Genomic DNA, 22,496 nt, shown 5'->3' with positions numbered 1-22,496 from the left:
ATTAAGAAAAGGCAGACCCAAGATCCATATATAGTTGATCTCCAATAACTGAAGTCTGTTTTAATGGAAACGTACAAAGAAAGATAAATAACCTTTCAGTGAAAAATGTGGGTCCCTGTTTGTCTATCAGGACTTGTGGGTGCATACAGTTATAAAGTACTGTATATATACCCTTGGATGGAAACCATAACAAGCTTTGCAAGCACATTTTTATTGTATTGAAATTGCAGTTTGTCTACATGGCGTGGGGGTATAATTGTATGTGTCTGTGACGGGGTAACCCCCACCCCGGGGTGTAGTTTCGTTTCTCCCGACTCTCTCTCCCGTTCTCTCCACACTGAACACCCCACCCTGAGTGAGAAATTTTTGCTGCTTTTAAGCAGCTGTGCCGGGACTTGATTGCTAATCATTCAATATGGCCCTGGCACAGTCTGCACGTGAAGTGATTGTGACTTCCCCGTGCCCACATACCAACATATATTTTAAATCACCCATGCTGCATAACCCAAACTATACAAACTAACCCAAAATACACCCTGGGGTGGGGGTGTCCATTGTCCATTGCACAATAAAGATGATCAACAACAATGACATTTAACTGAGCAAAAACGCAAAAACAGTAGACAACAACACTCGTTCCTACACAACCTAAGCCTTTACCAAGTCTACAAATTCCAGGGAACAGAAATGAAACAAGACAAGTACCCTCAATTTCTTTCATTCTTTAATGGCCTATTGGGCACCAAGTTCAGGACCCTGAGTCCATTCCTCCTCCACTTAGCTGCATAAAAAGTTTCAACAAATTGACTTTCAGCTTCTTCCTTTTTTCTTTGCAAACAAATCTAGGACATTCAACAGCAGGTTTATAGTTTCCACCGAGCAGTTCTTTTGCCCTCACAAGACAATCTTTGCTTAATGTAGATAATGAAGTTATCTAATTCATACTCCAATACAACACTGACCCAATTTCATTATTAAGTTGGTGATTAAGGAAGATTTTAATATAAGATGTCATAAACTCTTTGAACGTAGACTTTGAAAATAGACTTCACAGGCATGTGGTTTGAACCAGTGGGCATTATTATAGTCTGCTGCTCACAGCTCTGTGACAAGTAAGACAGCACATACAGTAACACACTCAATCAATATCATGTGACCGAGCAGTCTTCTGTGATCAGTGGGGCCATCATTTACTTCCACTGGAACAAGCTGACACAGACTTAACTGTGCCTTACATAATCATTTTGGGCACATAAATGAACTCTCACTGAATGAACAGTGGTTTGACTGAAGAATGTAGTAAAGCACATAATACTGGCTGACGCAGGAAGAATTTAAATCACGACACCAAGGTCATACCATGTTTAATGGTCATTGTACTAGCCCTATATGTGATGTTGTAAAGCACGATGAGGACACACACACAACTTATGGTATAAAATGAAGTACTGATGACACAGAGGCAGTGCGTTTGACCCCATTGTGAGGACACCTATACTTCACCTCTACGAACAACTGTCTTTAAGCCGAGCACTCCCACTGACAAACAGAATCTGACACCAATTTATTATTTTAAATAAACATTTTTTTTTTTTTTTTATATAGACCATTCTGTGTGCACACCTGAAAGTGTTCACATTTGCACTGGGACGTCACTTCTCAGATGGTTAAAGGCACTTGGCTCTGCCTCACTCTCAGTGCTGGTGGGTGATTCATATTCTTTAGTAGTGTTACTGGCTTACTGTGACAAATGACTGCCAAAGGCTCAGGTGAGACCAATAAGGCTCTGCAAGACATCACTATGGACAACCTCACTGACCTAATCCACCTGTACACATCTTGCCTACTCTCTATTCCACTGACACATGGCTTGCAAGGATCAATTAACCCTACAGTATAGGACACCTCCAATATCTTAAGTGATCCACTCTCCTTTTAATAGGAGGAGAAAGTGCAGGAAAGAGGATTCCGATTTAAGTAAGGTGTTTCATTTACAACTGGCCAGGTTTTTCCGTATTTTGTGTTTAAAATCTGTAAAATAGCTGATTTGATGAGCAATTGCATTACAAAAAAAATAAAATGAATACCTCTCTGGGTAAGGGTTTCCTTCACTTCAAGACCAGGCTGGTTAGACTGTTAATCTGCTGCATTAAACAGTTTGTATTCACAACACTTTAACCTTCACTAATGTGACGTTTAATGGTCAAATTCACCTCAGCCTGAAGCAGCCAAGGGTAAGTTCAGTTCACCTATCTAAATTCGGTAATGCTAAAGATACTGATGGAAAAGCCTTTGATTTTGAGAGATGAGAAAAGGGAGTGATGGAAATGACTGGAGGGTCTAAAAGCAAACCTGTCACTATGAATCAAGAAACTATGGGATGGCTTAAACATGGAAATAGGATTTCAGTTATTACCTTACTGTTTCAATTTGTTTGAATTTTTTTTCCTGCAGAAAATTAGGTGCCAATACTGATGGGGCCAAAAGTGGAATGATTTGGTCAGACTCATATTCATCAGAAGTAGATATTTATTTTTCTACGCTGCATTTTCATTGAGTCCCAGGGCAAGACATGCTTGATAAGTTATGCAAATACAGCAACTTCTTAAGCCTTTCAAACTATCAGCAGCTGAGGCAAAAAAACAAAACAAAAAAATAAATAAACAAAAACAGTTATTTATATAATCCATAGAATGTAACAATCTACTTTCTTTATCATGACATTTCTGCCTCTGGAGATCTTATCATGAGTATGAACTACTAACTCATTATAACTGTAGTTAGGGATAGAAGAATTATAAACTTGGAACTGATTGAAAGAAATGGTAAAGTCCATACTCTTATTGGGATTCTACCATGTATTATAATTATTCCTGGCTTCATGCTTACCTGCGCCACGGACACTTGTGTCTGCTGTTGCTGCTGCTGCAGTTGTTGCTGGAGGAGCTGAATTTGGTGGTGCACCGAGAGGGGAGTTCCTGCAGGAAGTTGGCTTGATGATGGTGGCAGCAACATCTTGGGAGTTGCCAACAGAATGTTCTCTTCTGAGATCTGAAAATGTAGAACAAGGTAAATTGTTTTCCATTAACATTCAGCACTGCTTGTCAGAAATGCCTGCAGAGGATTTTTTTGTTAAATAGCAGTGAGACTTTTTTTCAGCAAGAATGAAAGTATCAAGATTACTTTCTTTGGCCTGGGGAGGACAATTAACTTGGAACCCCAGGATTTATGCATTCGTGGTCTATAATGAATTACCTACATTGTGTGAGGAAGTTCGACAATTTTACATGTAATGTACATATGATTATTTACATACAATATATGTGAGAAGAAAACAAGCCAATTACGTTTTTCTTAACATTAGGGAAATAAAAACGAAACAAAAAAAGTCAATTTAAATAGAAAATTGACACTTCTTATTTAAACTACAGAAGCAGAAGCTTCAAGCATGATAATGCTCACTCATGGGGTAACAATGGATTCCAGTGATTCTGCAACAGGCCCTTGAACTGTTCAGTTGATACAACAACTCGCCCAATGACACACATGTAAAGCTGGACAAAAAGAGCAGGTAGACTCAAAAGTCTGTAAAATTGGCGATGTTGCACAGCCAGCGAGGGGGATCCCTCTAATGCAGACTTTGGGTATGTTTGAAGGACAGCTCAGAATACCATTGTGATAAAAATAAAATGACTTTAGTATACAGAAAAAACGGGGATATTTTATTTTCACTCTAAGTTGGTGGCCTGAGACTGCTAGGCAGATTGAGACCTTAAATTCAGAGATCAAAAATAAACCTGCAATAAAAATTCATGGGTTGCTTGGCAGTGACAAATTAGTAATAGTCTTCCTTGGTGTGGGTCATTTATTTCCCTTGTCCAAGATAAAAAATATGGTAATATACAGAGCCCTGAACTGAACATCTAATACATCTTGTGAAGGCAAATCTATTGAATTTTTTTATTATTATTATTATTTACCAGAGGTTAAGTGCGATATGCAATAATTGACCTGTGCTGTTTTTATTTAGCTCTGTATATGCATGCATGTGTACAGGCATCTGGAATGCAAGCTGGTCTACAGACATGGACAATCACACCCAGCTTGTGGTACTTTAAGCACCCAATATCACCTTTCCAAGGCAGTAGGATCCTCAAAAGGATCCCCAGCAGTCCCAATAACTTGCATTGATTTATATTTTTTCAAACTCAATTGGACCATCTCTTCCACGCTGTTATATATTTAACTTCAACACAAAGAAGAATACTAATAATAGTACTGTCTTTAATCTTAATCTTATTAGTGTTTACTAATACAATTGCCACTTAATTTCAGTGACTTATTTAAAATGTTATAATTTTATATAAGCAAGAAACATGTACTTCAAAGCAGGGAAAATATCATATCAGCAATAAAGACCAAAGGACAGCACCCAATAAATATTCAATTTCCTTCTGAAAATGCTTCAAGTTTTTAATTAATTAATAATTTAAAAATCACACTAATAGTTACTTACAGGCTAGTATTCTGTTTACTGCTCCAGTCAAAATGTAAGCTACTGGCTAACTATTTATTAAATTTGAGCTGTACCGCCTAACATTAATAATTTAATGAGAATAGTTACAAATTCTGCCATTTCTCATTGCATAAGTAAAATATTTGCAGGCTTTTATCTGGTCATTTTTTATGGGTATTTACCATATTTACTCGAATTTAAGTCGCACTTTTGTGACCAAAATAAAAGTTCAAATTTGGGGGGAGCGACTTGGATTCAAGGTTTTTAGTTAGGGTACCAATTTAAATTTGCGCGTGTCAATTATTCTGGTGCGCTTGAACAAGACCAACTGTATACAGTACTGCCCACTACAGATATTAGTCTTACAGTACCGGTATATTAAAAAGGCTGCACAACGGACTTCATGAACATTTTTTAATGCAGCTTTTAAAAGAAAAGTAATTTTGTTTGCTGCAGAAAACAGAAACTGCGGCATCTGAGATGTGTCAGAAGATGGAGACGCAATCGAAAGGCTATGCAATGTTATAATATTACCAGTATAGTACTTGTTGAAATGGTCAACGCAGGTCTGGCTTCAAAATGAACAATCATTTATTTACATATCTTTCTTTCTCTATCTGGAGGAGCACAAGAAACAGGAACACTAAAGTATGTACTGCTTAATGGCGGATTCTCCATCGCTCTCTGATTCTCTAAGTTACTCACTGTTATTATGGTCTGTGCCTGGTTTAACTATGGGAACCCCACTAGTGTAAACTCCAAAGTCCTAACTCAAACTTAAAATGAACTACGCATTTCTGTCTTACACTAATTTTGTTTGCGAACATGACAGAGTCACGTTGCCCAAATGAAACAAACAAGGAAACAGCAAACTGAAATAAAGTTCAAGGTAATTTGCCTTTTCCCAGCTACCATAAACTGCAATGACTGTCGTTCAATACTGAAAGTATTGTACATATTTTCTTTTGCCATTTGCATTTGTAATATAGTAGGTATCATACTCAGACGCTTTAATGTACAGTCACCTAGAAATTAAAAAGTAATTTAACCGTTAGTCATTATGTTTTTTTCATTTGGGGGTTCGACTTGAATTCAGGGGCGACTTAAATTTGAGTAAACATGTTACTTGTACACAAATAACTAAGCATTCAAATGCTGTATCATCCAGTTGGGGGCGCTCTGGAGTAAGGCCATTTGTGGAGAGTGAGAATCACCAGATTAAAAAACCAAACAATAATGACAGACTGAATAATAGTTAAAACCTCAGATTTACAAAATATTCAGTAACTATGTGATTTAGAATTAATATAATCCTTCACAGCGGGCATAACAGGTCTTGTTAACATTTGTTACAGCCTATTTAGTTAATATGTGTGCGAGTCATTGTTTTCATCTTTGAAATCGCTTGTTTCACAGGCTTTTTAAATGAAGCCGCTTTCCAGGAACTATAAAATTCTGCAGCATGAACTGGTGCTCTGCCGCAACAGAAGCATCAACTGGGGCATTCTAATCTGTTTGGGATTGGTTTGTTTGAACAGTATAATGTAGGTCACACCATAGTCCTCTAAATTGACAGCTACAAAGATGAAATACCAAGAGGTTAAGCAGGAAGGGATCTAAGCCTCTACACACCACTGTGAGCCATTCCGAGTTTTAAATGGGAACTTGAGCTTTCCTCCTGTACTTAATGAAGCTGGATCTCATTTTCCCACCAAGACCGACTCTCCGCTGCCTACTCGTCCAATCCAGAAGAGGTTAATCTGGCTACCCTTCAGCTAGTCTCATAGAACTCATCTCTGACCTGTTTCTTAACAGAAGCTAACCTCGGTAAATTATGATATAGTATAGTGATATGAAAGTTCCAAAAGAATCGCTAGCTATACTTTGCTGGTGAATGTATCTAAACAAAACTATTGAATTGACCCTCACAATGTAGCTGTTGCCTTAAAGAAATTATGCCGATGGATTTTTTAAAGAAATAAAAAAATAGTGCTGTGAAGGAACAATGACTCAATTTTATCATAGGCTACTGAATCAGGTTTTGCACCATTGTTCTTGTAATGAACCAAACTTTCCCTTAAGAAGACTGGGGCTTTCCACAAACTCATTTTAAACAGAGGACACCTGTGCAGTATTAAAGAGTTGCCGATTCATGTGCTATTCTCCCAACTTTTTCTTACTGAGAAACTCGAAGTGTCATTTAAGAAAAAAACAAAAATAAAATATTTTTACACATTGCTTCAGTTGTCCAAAATACTATTCTTACATAATTCCTTCAAGAAACATATTTAATTTTTATAATTGGGGATAATTACTTTTATGTTACAGCTTTCAGGCCATTTTATTAACAAGGTGACTAAACAGACACAATTTGTATATTGATAAAGTATGTGGAGCACAATGAGTACAAATCAGAATAAACGCATTCATGTATCATCTTTTTGCAATCTCAGTTGTTTTCAAGGACAGAAATATTGATTTCAATTTTATGAGTGTATTAGACGCTACTCAGTGCTTTCAATATCTATCTAAAAAAAAAAAATCATAATTAGACAGTGGCAAAGCCTCATCAAAAAAGATGTATGTGCCAATGCCAACAAACTTGATTAAATCCTTTATGTATGTGTCTATGTGTTCTACAATCAACAGATGCTAATTTATTTAGTGTAGGAACCCTGTACTGTACATAAACACCACCTGTTTTTACCCTGACCACCTTTTTCAGGTAAAAAGGCCATCTGTTAGGGACTCATTAAAAGCCTGATCTCAGAATAGACTGCACTTTGATGGTGCACTGTTTTTGCATTAGTCTTGTACCACCAGCTTTGAGTACAAATCATTGCTCATCCATTATACAGGGTGTTCACAAAAATGAGACACTCATTGAATTTTTCCTGGTAACAAAAAAAAAAAATACAAATAAAGGTTTAAATAAATAACACATCTGAATCAAAGAGATACCTCTTTGAAAACTGGTAACCTCACTCAATATCTTATAAAAACGTATTCAGACAACTTCTAAAAATTATTTAAAATCTCCCCCACTGCAAGACAAAAAAAAAATTAAACCGTTTCCCCATAGTAATAATAATTATTTTTTCCTTCCACTGCCTGACGAATAGATGCAACTGCAATTACAGTATATAAACGCCTTTCAGAATTAGCCTTCTGAATCACTGTGCAATCATAAAAACTGATAAAGAATACCTTCGATGACCTGGTTATAGACATTCTTAATGCCATTAGTCTGAAGTATGCAGAGGGTAGGTATTAAGCACTGAAGTTATAACATGGCCTGTTAAGTGCCTAAATCACACAGCTTGTAATTTAATTTCCTCCTGGAATATTTATCACAAAGTTAATTTCTTCCTGGAATCCTCATCACAGAAGGACTGGACTTCAGGGTATTTATTCAAAGTCGATCAAAATGCTAAACTCTGCCAGAACCGCATACAGCTGTGGTCAAGCGAAGGAGGGATGTTAATCCCATTCCAAGAACAGCAAAATAAGTGGTTCACCAACTTGCAATGTAGGATTTGTGGGCCGTTTGACAGCTCTGCAGGACAAGCCCAGATGTGCAAGGTCTAAAAACCAAAAAGCACTCTGTACTACAACACGACTTGCACTATAGTGTAATGTGTTATCCCTTTGGTTTTACACTGAATTGTATTACATACAACACATACGTCTTTGTTACAATGTGGTGGCATTATGCAATAATTAAAAGCAAACAACCTAGCTTCTCATTACCTCATGTATGACCACGTTTTAACAGTGAATTCACATAGCCCACCCCGATTGATGAATACATCATAGAGAAAACCCTTCAGTGATCATTTTGTGCATGCTATATATTTAACTGCACCGTTGTGTGGAATCCCTGAACTGTGATGTGAAAACATCCCTTTTGCTTATGCCAGGGAGAAGACCTTAACAAACGATACTGTCAGTAGCAGCGTAAGGGTTGATGAGTTGTAATAACCCAGGGTGTGACAGACGTTTCGTCTCCCATTTCTCAGTAGCCAAACCATTAGGAGTTCTGCTGCGCTATGCAGGAATTCCACACCTTTCAGATTAACAAGTTCTTTTGTAATCGGTTAATCAGATTTTTTTTTTTACTAGTGAGTTATTACAGCAAAATGAGTTGTTAAAGCAATAGGAGGTTATCAATCCATTCCAACAGTCTTCACATTTAATATTCAGAAAGTAAATCTAGTCATCTACAGCTTAATGTTGTTTTAATTTCCCTGTGCCTGGTGGGCATTTAGTCTTTCACCTATTATGAGTTTGGGGAAGATTAACATTGTTTAATATTATGTCTGAGGAACTATATGACTATAAATATGAAAATGAATATGAAGCAGAGATTGAAGTCTCTCTACCGCATATCAGATGTAACTGTCATCTCTAATGGAAATACAAAAATGTATTTTATTGAAGAGCCACATTGATTTTTATTCCAACCAAAGCAGTTTCCAAGGACACTGAATTCCTGGCCTAGACACAGTGCCTTGAGGATTAAGAACATAAAAGCTGATCTAAAGCTTCCAATGCATGATAGTGTAATGTATTAACTGTATTATTATCCAATCTACCTGTAGGGTACCATGATCATATACGCAAGTTAAAGGTTTTAAAATAATTACTTTAAAGAACAGCAAATAACCTAGACGAAGAGGCTGTCTATTCCCATTTCACAACATGCTTTGTAAATAGATGAACGTTCCTACTTATACTCTAGAGCAGAGGTGTCCTGGATGGCCACATTGTCTTCTGGCTTTTGTTCCACCCAAGCTGTCAAACACTTAACTTGTCTAATTCTTTGATTAATTGCACAAAATGTAACACTTCTCTCCAGGGCTAAATAAGTTTCATAGGTAGTGTACCTTGAATCAAGTGCATTTTCTAAACCATCAACTGTAAAAGATCTCAAAAAATATACATATGTCCAATTGAACAAATAATTAGATCAATTATGTTAATTGAGAGCTTAAGTTTAGAATGAAAACCAGAAGACCCTGCGGCCCTCGAGGACTGGAGTTTGACACCCCTGCTCCAGAGGGTTGAGAAGACACACTGAGCAGGTGAATGCTCACTAAGCATTTCAACCTAACCTCTCAGATGCTCAATTTCTGCTAGACATTTGAATCATTTCATACCAAAAGGCATCTAAACTGAGTAGTCACAGTGTATAACAATGCAAAAAGAATAATACCAACCGTTTTTTAATCTGGAGTGTAAGGCACCAAAGAACTGGAGAAATTAACCTGTCAGCAATGATCAAGGCAGTCTTAAATTGATATTACATCTTTATTGGACTTCAAAATAGTTTTTTTGTTTTTACTAGAAGCTATCTAAGATATCTCTGCTACAGTATAAGTAGACTTAAGAATTAATTTAGGAGCTTTACTTTCTGAAAATACATTTTAGTGGGAGGTACACGGCTGTGCCAAAAGGCAGCACATGGTGTTTGGATTATAATTTTATCTAACTTTTTGGAATACCAAACTACCATAATAAAATTACTCACCTTCTAAAATTACTTATTTGTCCGCCTCCCTCATTAGTCAGTCACTTTTGTTTTCTCAGACTCACAAAATGTTTGTGTACAAACGTCTCTGTAAATTGAAATAGGAGTCTGTTCTCCACGGGATTCTTTCCTTCTTACTCAGCATTTTGACTGGAATCGTTTGTAGCAAGTCTATCTATGCTTGTTTATTTATTTAGTACCCTTTTAACTTCCTTGGCAGTATTAATGTGGGCAATTTATCAGTCTAGACAGGCATCCAACACAGTGACAGTTTATAGCAGAACATGGCTAGACTGATCACATGCTCGGTTCATCTGTTTACTGCTACCGTATTGCTAAGGCTAAAATACATATTTTTTTCTATTACACACGTTGCCAAGTTCACATTACAACGGGCTCTAAACCCTTAAAGTAGCTCTCCTGGGAAACAATTTATTTTGGTTATAAAGCAGAAATATAACCTTGAGGTATGGTTACTCCAAATATATAATTCAAACACTTAAATATTAGTTGTGAATTTTGATTTGGTACCACATATTTCCAGCATAGTAAGCATAGAAAACAGTCAACTTAAATAATTGCACATTTTTTTAAATTGTATTTACAGAGCAGTGCATTAATAAACCCCAGCAATCTTACCAAGGACGGTTCTTTTAAATGACCTAATATTTAACCTTCACTGAAGGTTTAATATAAGCTGGAAAATAAGCTATTTTCAATTACCCATAAAATAAAATTGCTAACCCTTTTCAGTTATTTCTATATTCCAGTGACACAGTGTTTAACATAGCTGCTGTAGGTATGGGAGGATTCGGTATCTGCGAGTAGTTTGTTTGTTTTTCATTTTCCAATAAGTTTTGTTATTCTGAGATATCAATTCTAAAAGTCACATCAAAAACTTTGCAATTTATTGAACCACACAGCTGGGGTACTTGGGTTGGAGCTCCTGTCATCAGTGTACATAAAAAGAGACAAGTCTGTTGTTTTTTAAGGAAAAGTTGTGGGAGGACAGCTGGTTTTAAGGCATGCTGTCGCTTAATGGAATAATACACTTCTACAAAATGTAATTAAATACATTCCCAAGAAACTGCCAGTGTCATGCAGGCATAAGAATGAATGCAAAGAGGACTGACATCATAACATATTTCTTGGAAATTGATTTAGAAAAGAAAGAGGTGATGCTCCGTGCAATGCACTCGGTGCCAGCTCAAATCAAAGCACGCTGCACTGATGATAGAATCCATTATTGTTTAAGTAACCTGGCACAATTGTTTGAAACAGATATGAAATATTACACTAATAGGCAAGAGAAGAGGAAAATCACAATGTTTTAAATGTTAGATCTTCAACAGGTCATACTGGTGGCAAAGAATAAAGGGCAGTTCTGTAATGACTCTGGTCAAAGTCTTTAATGTGTGTGATGCCAGATTTATTATTATTATTATTATTATTATTATTATCCTGCGCTTCGCTGAAATATCTTGGTAAAAAATGCTTTGCTTTAGTGGGGTTGATATTTACACATGAAAGAAGCTTATCTTACTCAAACAAGTCTAAGATGGTGGAAGTACCTGCATATTAATGTATGTGTAATTTACTCATGTGGCTTTCTTATTGCATCTTTAAGCATGTATACTCATGGTATGGTACAGAACTCCCCAGCTTAATGAGAAACATGTGTTACTTAGACATGCAATTTAGAATACCTTTAGCTTATAATAGTGGGTAGATGCAAAAGGGTCTTTAGGGGAGTTTTAGAAAAAAAAAAACAGGTTATAGATATACTGGCAAACACTCTTCCAACATAATCCATTTCTTAATTCAAATGTGTTTCCATGCATCTATTCAGTTAAATACAATTTCATATATATTTCTTGCAGAATCTAAAATTCTGTATCGAGGTAGTGAGAAAAGAAAAGAGGAAACAAATAAAACATGATTGCATGTGAAGCTCCTCACTTTATCAATAAATAACCATGGTTATCATTATTATTTCATATCTTTATAGACTATTCATATTTGTGGTTGTTCAGGTCAAGGGTTATCAAAACCCCTAAGGCCATGCTGCACAGATCAATGGAAATACCATGAACTTATGGGATAAGCAACAATCTCTCCCCCCAAAATAGGAGTTTGAAGTGCAGTGAAATTGTGGTTGCTGTCTGGTCCACTCTCTAGGTGCAGTTTAAGGTATTGTGTCAAATGCCTAAAATCAGTAAAAATCAGACCCGCGCAGGACTCTAGCCTATGGCCCTGGACTTCTGAGAAACACATCAAAGTCAAGACAAAAATGTATTTTCTACCAGTCAAAAAGGAAAGCTTAGTCATGAATTCAAATGGTAGAACATCACGGATAGAGATGCGTAATTGTCTTTTTGCCTTTAAATCTACAGATTGACACCAGTGTTATTATTTTTTTTTTTTAAATGTACATGCCCATTGTGAAAGGACAATTCTTGAATTTCCAAGTGAAAATTTGTGCTTTAGGGTCTGCCTGTAACATAATGTAGATTTACCTAATACATCAAGAATACCTTTGATCCATTGCCTGTCACCTCAAAAGCCTTAACTTCACATTTCTTAAAAGGCAATTACAGTACTCAGACAATAGAGTATCGTCATTTTTAACCCGTTTTAATCATCATTATACTTGAGTAGTTCTGCAGGGAGAGAGTGTGAGGCATATGGGTTCTTGCAAGAAAAGATAACTGTAAGCCACAACATGGGTAGCACAAACTTAAATAAGGACATTTAACAATTTTGCCCAGCAGAATCATGTTCTAAACAAAAGCATGACAAGGCTATAAAAGCTAAAATAGGAAACTGCGGCCAGTTTTAACAAAGCACTTCCAGCAGCAGTCTGCTAAATCCAGTTTCAATCAAATAAATAATAAAACGCATTTATCTTTTAAATCATATAAACTCGCCAAGCTGATTCTACAAAACTATCCTGTTCTGTTCTGAAATATACTTTCGTGAAACAGATAGATAACGCGATAAATGGTTTGTGCAACTGGCCCTGAGCTTTTTAGTTTTGTTTAACCAGGAAAAACTCTGTTGAGGTTGAAGACTTCATTTGCAATGGTGTTAGAATATTAATGATCGTACAATGATGCTAACCTAAGGGATATCAAAAGGGAGATCCAAAAGAAAGCGGCCCCAAAATCCTAAGATGTTTCACAGACAACATCAGCATAATAATTAAAAGGTTTTTATAGTTTGTGCTACTTTTTTCAGGCGAAAATACATTGGTAAAGCTTGATGATTCAGCAAAGTCTCTCATTAAAAAATATTATTAAATTAAAAAGACAGTCCTGTATAGGTTTAAAAATATTTAAGAACAGTATTTGCTGTCAGCGACAATACAGTAACCACAATAGCAACTAGTCTCCAGTTTGAATGACGAGTTGAAATCAAACAACTGGATGCAGTCTGATTACTTTCAGCAATGTTATTTCAGCATATCACAGTAACAGCACAGGACATTGTTCTCTCCTCTAACAAAGCCAGGAAGGAGGCTTTGAACAAACTTTAAAACACACTGTGCACAAGTTACTGAACAAACAGCATGATCAGCATTAACACATGTAGACAGCTATTTTTAATTACTATTTTTCTTTCTTCGCTAATACATTTTAAGGCATGGAATTCACATGGAATTCTGAGCAAACTGCATTACTCATGAAGTATTAAGGAAAACCTTTGTATTCATTCACACACACACACACATATATATATATAACTATATCATTTTTAATGTATCCATTTTCTAACAGCAATATGACCCTTATAAAAGAGGGTTTTACCATTCTCGTTATTGCTTAATTAATGCATAATTCTGTTATAAAATGATTAGTTCACCATTTTCTCAATACATGAGAATGCCATAGTGAGGAATGCATTGCTTACTCCTTTGGATGTTTATTTCTAATCGCCACATAATCTACTCTAATGATGTGACTACTAAAAATATTTAGCAATTTCCCAGTAATTCCTGTTGTGTCTTTTACAGAATTGGAATGAAATAACAAATAACAGATGCCCCATGAAAATCGCAGGTCACAGAAGGCAACCTCTACAGAATATAGAATAGCAGCTCATAACAAATGCCCATGCGCTGATACATCAGCACTGGATAAGCTCCATTCCCCCTATAGTAAATCCTGTCCCAAGGTCTTCCTCACTGCTAACTAAAGTACACAACAGAATCAGACATGGGGCTTCTGCCCTTTGATTATCAGGTGGCATTTACACACATATATTTGGTCAGCATGTGGATATTTTTACGGCTGTGTATTTTATGTCTACAAAATCAGTCACCATGAAGCCAATTATCCAGGTATAAATAAATTGTTATTGCTGGCTAATCAGCTGTTAAGGACACATATCAGGAGAATACAGCCAATTAGTGGTACGTAAAACAAATTTGCACTTCAAGCCCTGACTGACCAGTGATCTATCAGGTTATGATAGCCTCTTGGGATCTTGACAAGGTTGCAGACTGCACGTCTGCAGTATTTATCCAACAGTGCAGACCTTCACTAACAATTCAGGCTTTAAAACAAGAGATCTAGATTTAGATAAATCTCTCTTATTGTCCAAGTCACAGTTTTACTGCAATATTATTTCAATAAGGAATGCATCATACATACTGTGCCATGATAAAACATAGCATGTATTTAAAAGGCATGGCACATTACCAACTGTAGAAATGGAAACACTGCTGACATTATTTGCTTTATATAAAAAATGTACCATACTGTGACGGAAATATAATGAGTTCTGGTTGTAAATCTCCCTCTCGACCTGTGAGGATACAAAGCAGCGAAAGGGAAAGGCTTTGGACAGGTTGTCCTGACAGTTCATTCCCTGGGTCGGGAAGTCAAACAGCCTGGAAAAAGACGAGACTCCAGTGCGAGAATGTATTGACCTGGAAGGTAAACGAGGTAGCAGCTGCAGGCAATAGAATCAGCTGCAATCGTTTACCAAGGGGTCATGCATAATCGCATAAAAGGGGCTGGAGAATTGTAAATCTTTTCCTTCGCTTGGGTTTTGCTACAAGGAAACTGGAAGGACCGGGAGATTGCCCAAAATAATTAAAGAAAAGAGTTCGTGAGTGTTTTGTTTGTTTGTTTGTCTGTTTAGTAATTGTCTGTGTTTGTTATCACTAGACGGCTAAACACAAATCCGGAGCTGTCGCCGAGGGCCAGCACGAAACCGGATCACCACTGCACTACCGTCACGAATAAACATTGTTATCAGCACTTGTTTCACTAATAGCACGTATTATATTGTACTTCACCACAAGCACTGAGAGCACTCACTTTGGAACAGTGATCGTGTGTGTCTAATTGTGTGTGTTTTGTGCCGTGTCTATTATTTGCGGGACTGCAACCCTTTGTTTCATTACTGTGCAATACACATTGTTGTGTATTGCCAGCTCTTTATTATTTACCGGCGGGTCATCAGACCATTGGAATTATACACCATTAAATCAATCATTTTCACCCGTACTTTGTTGTCTGTGTGTTCTTGGAATTACGGTATACACACTGCACCTGCTATACACCTGCTACCACTTACCACTTTGCCACACATACATATAATCTTTTAACAATTTTGAACCCAACGACCCTTAAACTCAGAGCACTCCACTTATGAATTGAGCAGGAATTATTTCCTTCCGTTTTCTGTGAACCCTCAGATATTTCCTTTTTTGTACTCGGTGATGTGAATGCAACCCTATGTTGTAGCTTCAAATAACATTTACATGTCCCCTGATATAAGCATCAAATCCCTCACCCCAAAGGGACAACCACATTGCTTCACATTTACCAAAACTAACATAATGACATGTACAGAAATGCCTGTGTTTTCCTATAAGAGGATTATCAGGTGGCTTTTGTTTTGCCTCCAGCACAATGTGCTGTGCTGTGCTGCAATGAAGCAAACACACTATGTAAATCAGCCTGTGAAAATATTAACTAACAACCTTCAAATGCAGAACATAATATAAAAAGTTGGATTCTTGATTTATTCATCAAGGATCATTATTAGCTTACAAAATGTATACACTTGTAAGGTCCTTGACTTATTAGAAGTCTAATGATTGCAACATATAATGTGATGTTTTTCAGTATTACTTGTAAATGTATCCTCATTTATTTATTAATTAATTAATTTGTTAATGACAAGGTGGGTACCTATAGCGGTTATAGTGCTTCAGTAAAATATGTACTCAATACCGAGTGTACAAGACAGTGTAAGAGAAGTGCTATGGCAGAATATGTTTGAAACATATATGCTAACATTAATAATTTTAATTTTGAAAAACTGAGCACCATCCGCCCCTCCCTCCAGCTCGTGTTGTCCAGCGGCAAACCTTTCATTTCTTCATTCGCCATCTCGACAGCAATGCGTTGTATAGCATAAGCTGTACTTAAAGAAATGTCTCTGGGCATTTAACATTTTTTGTTAAATGCCCAGACGACCAAAAAAAAAAAATTGTTGAATGCAAACTGTGCAAGCGACTGTTGATGTATCATGGAGACGCAATCAATCTCTGGGGTCACATGACAAGCGTATATTCATTATTATTATTAGTACTATTAATACTTTTAGTAGTAGTAGTAAAATGTAACTGTGACTGATAACCTGTTTGAACGGTGACTGTTAAGCTTTATTTTGCCTAAGTCCGCTGTATGCAGCTGTTACTGCTGCAATGCAAGCTTATCGCAAGGAGCATCAATTACGTGCAAATATACAATGCACATTTTTATTTAAATTTAAAAAAAAAAACATGATTACTAGTCTATATAACTTATTTTTAAACTACATGTGAATGTTTTATTCCATTGATATGGATTACCTGTAAAAGGATTTTCAATCAAAAACAAGTAGCTATGATGACGTCAATGGTAAATTATGCAAATTAGTACCATCAAAGGTTTGAACCTTCCTTTGGTAATGTGTTCCAAACCTTCGAAGGTCAAAATATATTCTTCGTTGCAGCCTTAGTTAGTCTAAATAAACATGCAAATGGTAATAAAATAAGTGACAAAACCACATCACCCCTTTCTTTGTTTCCTGTTATCTCTGGGTTTTGTCCCAAGAGTCAGTTCCTGAACTCGAGGTATTAGACCTCATCACTCGCATTCCCTTAGGGAACTTCCTATTACGCTAACTTGAAGACAGCAGCCAAGTTCAAGTGTCAGAATCCTATATTGCTCCCAGTGCTGGAATCCCAGTGGAGCTGACCTGCCAACTCTAATTTTACTGATATATGAAGTATGAACGGGGGAAATAATAATGAAGGCTTATAAATATTGCAGTGCATTAAAACCAAAGGCAAATACCATACCTATTTTCCTTTGATGTTACTTTTTCAAAACTACTTCAGATCTTCTTTTAAAATATTAATAGCTGCTTTATTTTCAAGGAGAAACTCACTGTCATTATGATCTCACTCTCTCAGTGTATGGTTCTCTGATGCTCAAAAGTAGAGCGTTACAGCTGCCAAAAAACCCAGAGCACGGTGTCCTTGTTTAAAAGAGCACACACACACACAGGAGCACAGTATTGTTATTAAGATTTTACACTTTGTGTTCCATCTTGGCTGATTTACTTCTAAAAATTGGAAAGATTTAGGACTACTTTCATAAAAGCACCATCTCGCCTGTCCATGAAAGCCTTCATCTAATTCTTTAATGTAACTGGAAATAGTCTGTTTTGATCCAATGCTGCAAGGAGATTCTATTAAATAAGAAGTATAGGGGAAAAGTGAATCTCAGTGTTCTGCTTAGATTAGGAAAGTTATTAATTAATTAGATGGGCAATACAGTAGACAGGATACGTTCTTACAGAACAGGTTGGCATTAAACTGAAAACGCTTCTACTTTTCAAGAAGGACTGCAAGACTAAATGTCCAATGGGAGATAATTAAAATGCACATTTCATGGAAGCTAAAATAATGGATTAAATCAAACATTAAATCAGGGAACAAGCCAAACAATAAGAAAACTCCTCCTAGTTCTTCAAATTACCACCTGTGTCCTCCGCTAATCTTGGTTTGATATCTATCAAAAGCAGATGAACCCCCACTACCTTCTTCTCATTACAGGTATCTTGTTCAGTCTTGGCAGCGTCCAGATCAGTCACCCCGCGGTTGAACTCATCAACGGTGCTGTCAGGTAAGGGCACTTCCTCTGCGTCAATGTCGGTCTCCTCTGCAATGGACTTCTCCGCTCCTGTCAGCTGGCGAGCTGAAGGACACATTATGTTAGAAAAACATAATATTACAGGGGAGGGCGATATTCTTAATAGAGTCCTGCCTGTACCTATAGCACAGCCTTTCCCTACGTTTCTATCTAAATGAATCAAGACATGACTGTGCCTGTCAGTACCTGGAACCCCCGAGTCATCGCTGTTCTTTTCACTGTCCCCATCTTCCTGCCCGTCTGCGTTCTGCTGCGTGTGCTGCAGACTTAGTTTGTGGCAGACCTCAAATGCCTGCCCCACCGTTCTCACAATCCTCATGGCTTGACTCTAGGGAGAGAACGGGAAACACATAAGCCTTAACAAGTGCTGGATCTCTACTCTAAACTAGTACCTAATTAGCAGAGGTAAGATGATCTACTTTAACCACAAGTGCTGGAGCACCATGGATGTTTACGAACACATGACTGAGTAAGCATTCCGACTTCTTGGCCCTCACTATGGTTAACCTTTCTAAAATAAACCTCAGTTAAAGATCACATTTATAAATTGCTAACATTTGTTCTCAGAAAAAACCTGTAATGCCTCACCTTCCTGTCACATTACAGCGTCTTTAATTTGCACTCGTGGCTATGCTTCTCATGTCTAAGTCAGCAAAATGCTTCTCATGTCATTACTAACCAATTTGACAAGATTAATTAATTTATATAAAAAAGAGCAAAATCACAAACAGTTGCTAATCAATTTCAGGCGCATAATTGCTATCTGATTCTTCAGAGTGGAGGAGTGAAGCCCTACAGCAAACAGAGGGGTTATGAGAACCAGGATTGTGATGCTGAAAAGAGGAAGAACATTGTTGAAATCACTGCAACTGCAACTGGGTCATTCCACGCCAACTCAACCAGAGCCATTCCAACCTTGTCAGATTTTGCTAGCAAAATTCACCTTGGAGTTGTTCGGGCCTGCTGACCAGAAGACTTTAGTTTGTAGTTTTTAAAATGCACCTAATTGAGGTTTTGGTAGTTTCAAATGTGTCACTGTAACAAAAGAAATCTAAGTTCCAAATGCAAGTTCATAACCCCTCAGCTCCAAGCTAGTGCCACTGGAAGCACATCCTGTCACTTTTTACTCTAGATCTAACCCCAGACAATGCAACATTGAAGAATGACGCCAGTTCGGTTAGGACTGTGTGGTACTTTAGCCTGGCCACAAGCAATGCTCGAATGCATAACAAATGCAACTTCAAAAATCCAAAATCTGAGGATACCAACATGTTTTGCTTGATTCTTGTAGATCTCATCAGCATCTATCCAAAAATATCTTTGGGTGACTTTATGGAGACCCCCCCCTCCCGTGAGTTATTTAGGCCTAAACTTGGTAGAAATACCAAAAATTTCAGAGGGGGTTAATGACCAGTGGGGGGGACTTGAAACCAAAAGTGTTTCACAACATTTGGAAGAGTGGTCCCTAAGGTTCTTACAGAAAAACTAACATTTTAGTACCCGCATCCCCTACAGGGTAAAGGGTCGGACTGAAGTTCGAATAAAACTCGTCACTTACCCCTCGTCTGGCAACTTGCCAAAAGTGAGTTAGGTGCTCCTGGTATTTTTTTCTCAAAAGCCCTATTCATTATGAGTCGAACGAGGTGCTACACATGATGGTAGCGTCTAAGTTGAGCCCAGGGTGATTTTTCTGTTCTGGGTCACTTTTTCACTTTAGGTTGACCTTTGTCTTGAAGAAGAAATTTAAAAAATAAATAAATAAATAAATAAATAAATAAATAAAATTTCAAACTCAGCGGGCCCAAAACCCCCAGGTGAATTTTTCTAGCAAAATCTGAGATGGTCGGGCAACAAAACACGCCTTTTCTGGTTGAGTTGGCGTGGAATAACCCAATTATAAAAAGGTACTTCCATATATTACACATAACACTTTATATCTATCTATCGCACCTAATACTACCATGATAGTCCACTCTCAGTGGCAAAAGTTAACAACTGATTGGTGTATGTGCAGCCTATAGTGCCTAGCAGCTGATACAGGAAGATGATGACTGAAGATCGATGTGACTGCAATCAATATGCATAATAACCCAACCACTAAATGCAGATAAGTAAGCTGTAGTGTGGTCACTTTATTTACAACAAGGCGTTTCCCTTTAATCAAATACATTTTTCTGTCTCACAAAACTGTGTAATGCAGACCAGACAGAAAAAAAAACACTACCCACAAATAGAGCTTGCCATACAACACTGTGTACATAGTAGTACATAGGAATGGGGTTTAAATGTATTGTAAAAGAAAAACATCATTCTCTAAAATGTTTATATATTCAGTACGTGCTGTAGCATTGGTTCAAGTTCGTCACACAGGAGCAGTGCTGGCAGCAGTACAAGCCCACTGCAGCAGGTAGCTATTCAAAGCACACACTTGGAAATGCAGGTGCTTGATCAGCTTCTCTTTTGAACAGCTGCTATCTGCATGAAGCTTTTTTAATGACATTGCTAGTCCCCTTGGTTTTAACTTCTGTTAGAAAGCGCCTCTATGGAACCTTAGGTACAACTATTGTCAAAGTACCTTAACAGGTTGCACTGTTCATTATTTTTTCCCCTTTACAATATTATGCTAACTAATTACAGAATACAACATGAAATGTGTTGAGAATGTGGTGTGAAAAAACTGCAGCTACAGGGAAACAAGACACGTGTATGCTGCTGCTGCAGTTATGAGCTCTCCCAGCAGGTATGACTGTGGTGGTGTAGGTGAAGTGGTGGGGGGACTGCTAGTTCTGGACCTGTTGTCACTGATAACTGATATGGTAGGTATTACTTCCATTATACTTTTTTCAAAACTTTTTTGGATAGGTCATTATTTCAAAACCAGGAAGATGTATACCACTCTGCTGGCCTTCGGAAAACAGAATCCATATTTCAGATAGAAAAAAAAATAACCATGAAGAATTATTTTCTATATCTAATTACATCAAAACAATGTTTAAAAACAAGTCACTAATAAAAAGTGATGTCTTCCATGTGGAGTGAAGTAACAAGCTATCTAATTCCTGGGAGCAATTTCCTCCTGTGAGCCGTGGTGAGGAAAAGCATTTGCATCTAGATTACCTTGTCCTGTTAATACATCCAAAGGGTCACAATCAATATGAACCGTGAAAGCCTCGCCATAGTCACTCTCTTTTATTGATGGAACAAATCCAGTATTACATTTCAAATCGTATATTGTACAATCACGATTTTCCTTTGGTCTTTCTCTATGATCAGCATATTTGGAGCTTGGAATGCATTTATTTTATTTATGTGTTTATTTGACAGGGACAACATACAATTTAACATTTATGACATGTCAAGATGCACTGCGCCCAGATTTAGCTATGAGCTAATTTTCATTGGCAGTTCCTGGGCAGGTGTATAGAAAGGAAGAAAATAAATGAATAAACAATAAAAGAAAATACAAATAAAAGTAACATTAACAGAAGGAAGCAATTTGCAATTGAGAGTTTAAAAAACTTTAGGTTATCTCCTCAAACATAATGCAATTATCCCCTCTAAACAAATACATAGTTATAATAATGAAAAGAAAACAGCTAAAATTCATAGTACCATAATAATAATAATTACTCTCCCACCCCTGATTTTAATAATCGCAGTGTCAAATAAATACCTTCCAGCGGTGAAACCATAGCAAGGAAAAAAGCAAGGCAACTCCCATCCGCAAAATCCAAATCGCTAGCAGATATTTAATAAAACAAACTTTATTCTTACATTAACATATTAAAATAGTTTGCTAACGCGTTTCAACAAAAGCATGTCTTCATCAGAGCAAATGTTAAAACAGGTGCATCTTGGGCATTTAATACATCCCGCTCCTGACAACAATGGTTAATCATTGGTACTGGTAATTAAACACACAGTCTTAGTAAGTTTACTCAAATAAGTATTCAACGATCACCAATTAAATGATGTAGTACAACAGAAATACATCATTAGTATTTTACATCTTACTTGAAGTAGTTCTACAATTATATCACATGTATAACAGAGTGATATCGTCAGTTAATCACATATAATGTTCATCTATATAGTGGTAAAGACTGCAGTAATGCAGGAAACAGCAAATAGTATCTGGCAGATGGTGTCTTTTTCTTAGCTTCCAACCCCCTATCTGATGCTTGGATACATATTAGCATTCAGGAAATTTATAAAAGCTGGCTCGACACAAGCC

At 37.0% G+C, this 22,496-nt stretch overlaps 1 protein-coding gene across 7 annotated transcripts in view; it reads right to left on the bottom strand.

Annotated features, from left to right (window-relative positions):
- LOC117413695 (carboxyl-terminal PDZ ligand of neuronal nitric oxide synthase protein-like) overlaps window positions 1–22,496 on the bottom strand; it is a 109,386-nt gene that overhangs the window by 13,728 nt on the left and 73,162 nt on the right. For all 7 annotated transcript variants that reach the window (XR_009329670.1, XM_034023000.3, XM_034022984.3 and 4 more), the window contains exons 6-8: window positions 18,449–18,590; window positions 18,150–18,307; window positions 2,890–3,051 (exon numbers count right to left, since the gene is read on the bottom strand). Coding sequence is in view for 6 of the 7 variants with exons in the window: in XM_034023000.3 (XP_033878891.1) it covers window positions 2,890–3,051; window positions 18,150–18,307; window positions 18,449–18,590 (462 nt within the window). In the remaining variant the exon portion in view is untranslated. The remainder of the gene's footprint in view (window positions 1–2,889; window positions 3,052–18,149; window positions 18,308–18,448; window positions 18,591–22,496) is intronic.

Source organism: Acipenser ruthenus, chromosome 10 (assembly GCF_902713425.1).
Source record: "Acipenser ruthenus chromosome 10, fAciRut3.2 maternal haplotype, whole genome shotgun sequence".
Lineage (NCBI taxonomy): Eukaryota > Metazoa > Chordata > Actinopteri > Acipenseriformes > Acipenseridae > Acipenser > Acipenser ruthenus.
The sequence above is the reverse complement of the archived record's forward strand: the minus strand, read 5'-3'. Positions and strand labels throughout refer to the sequence as shown.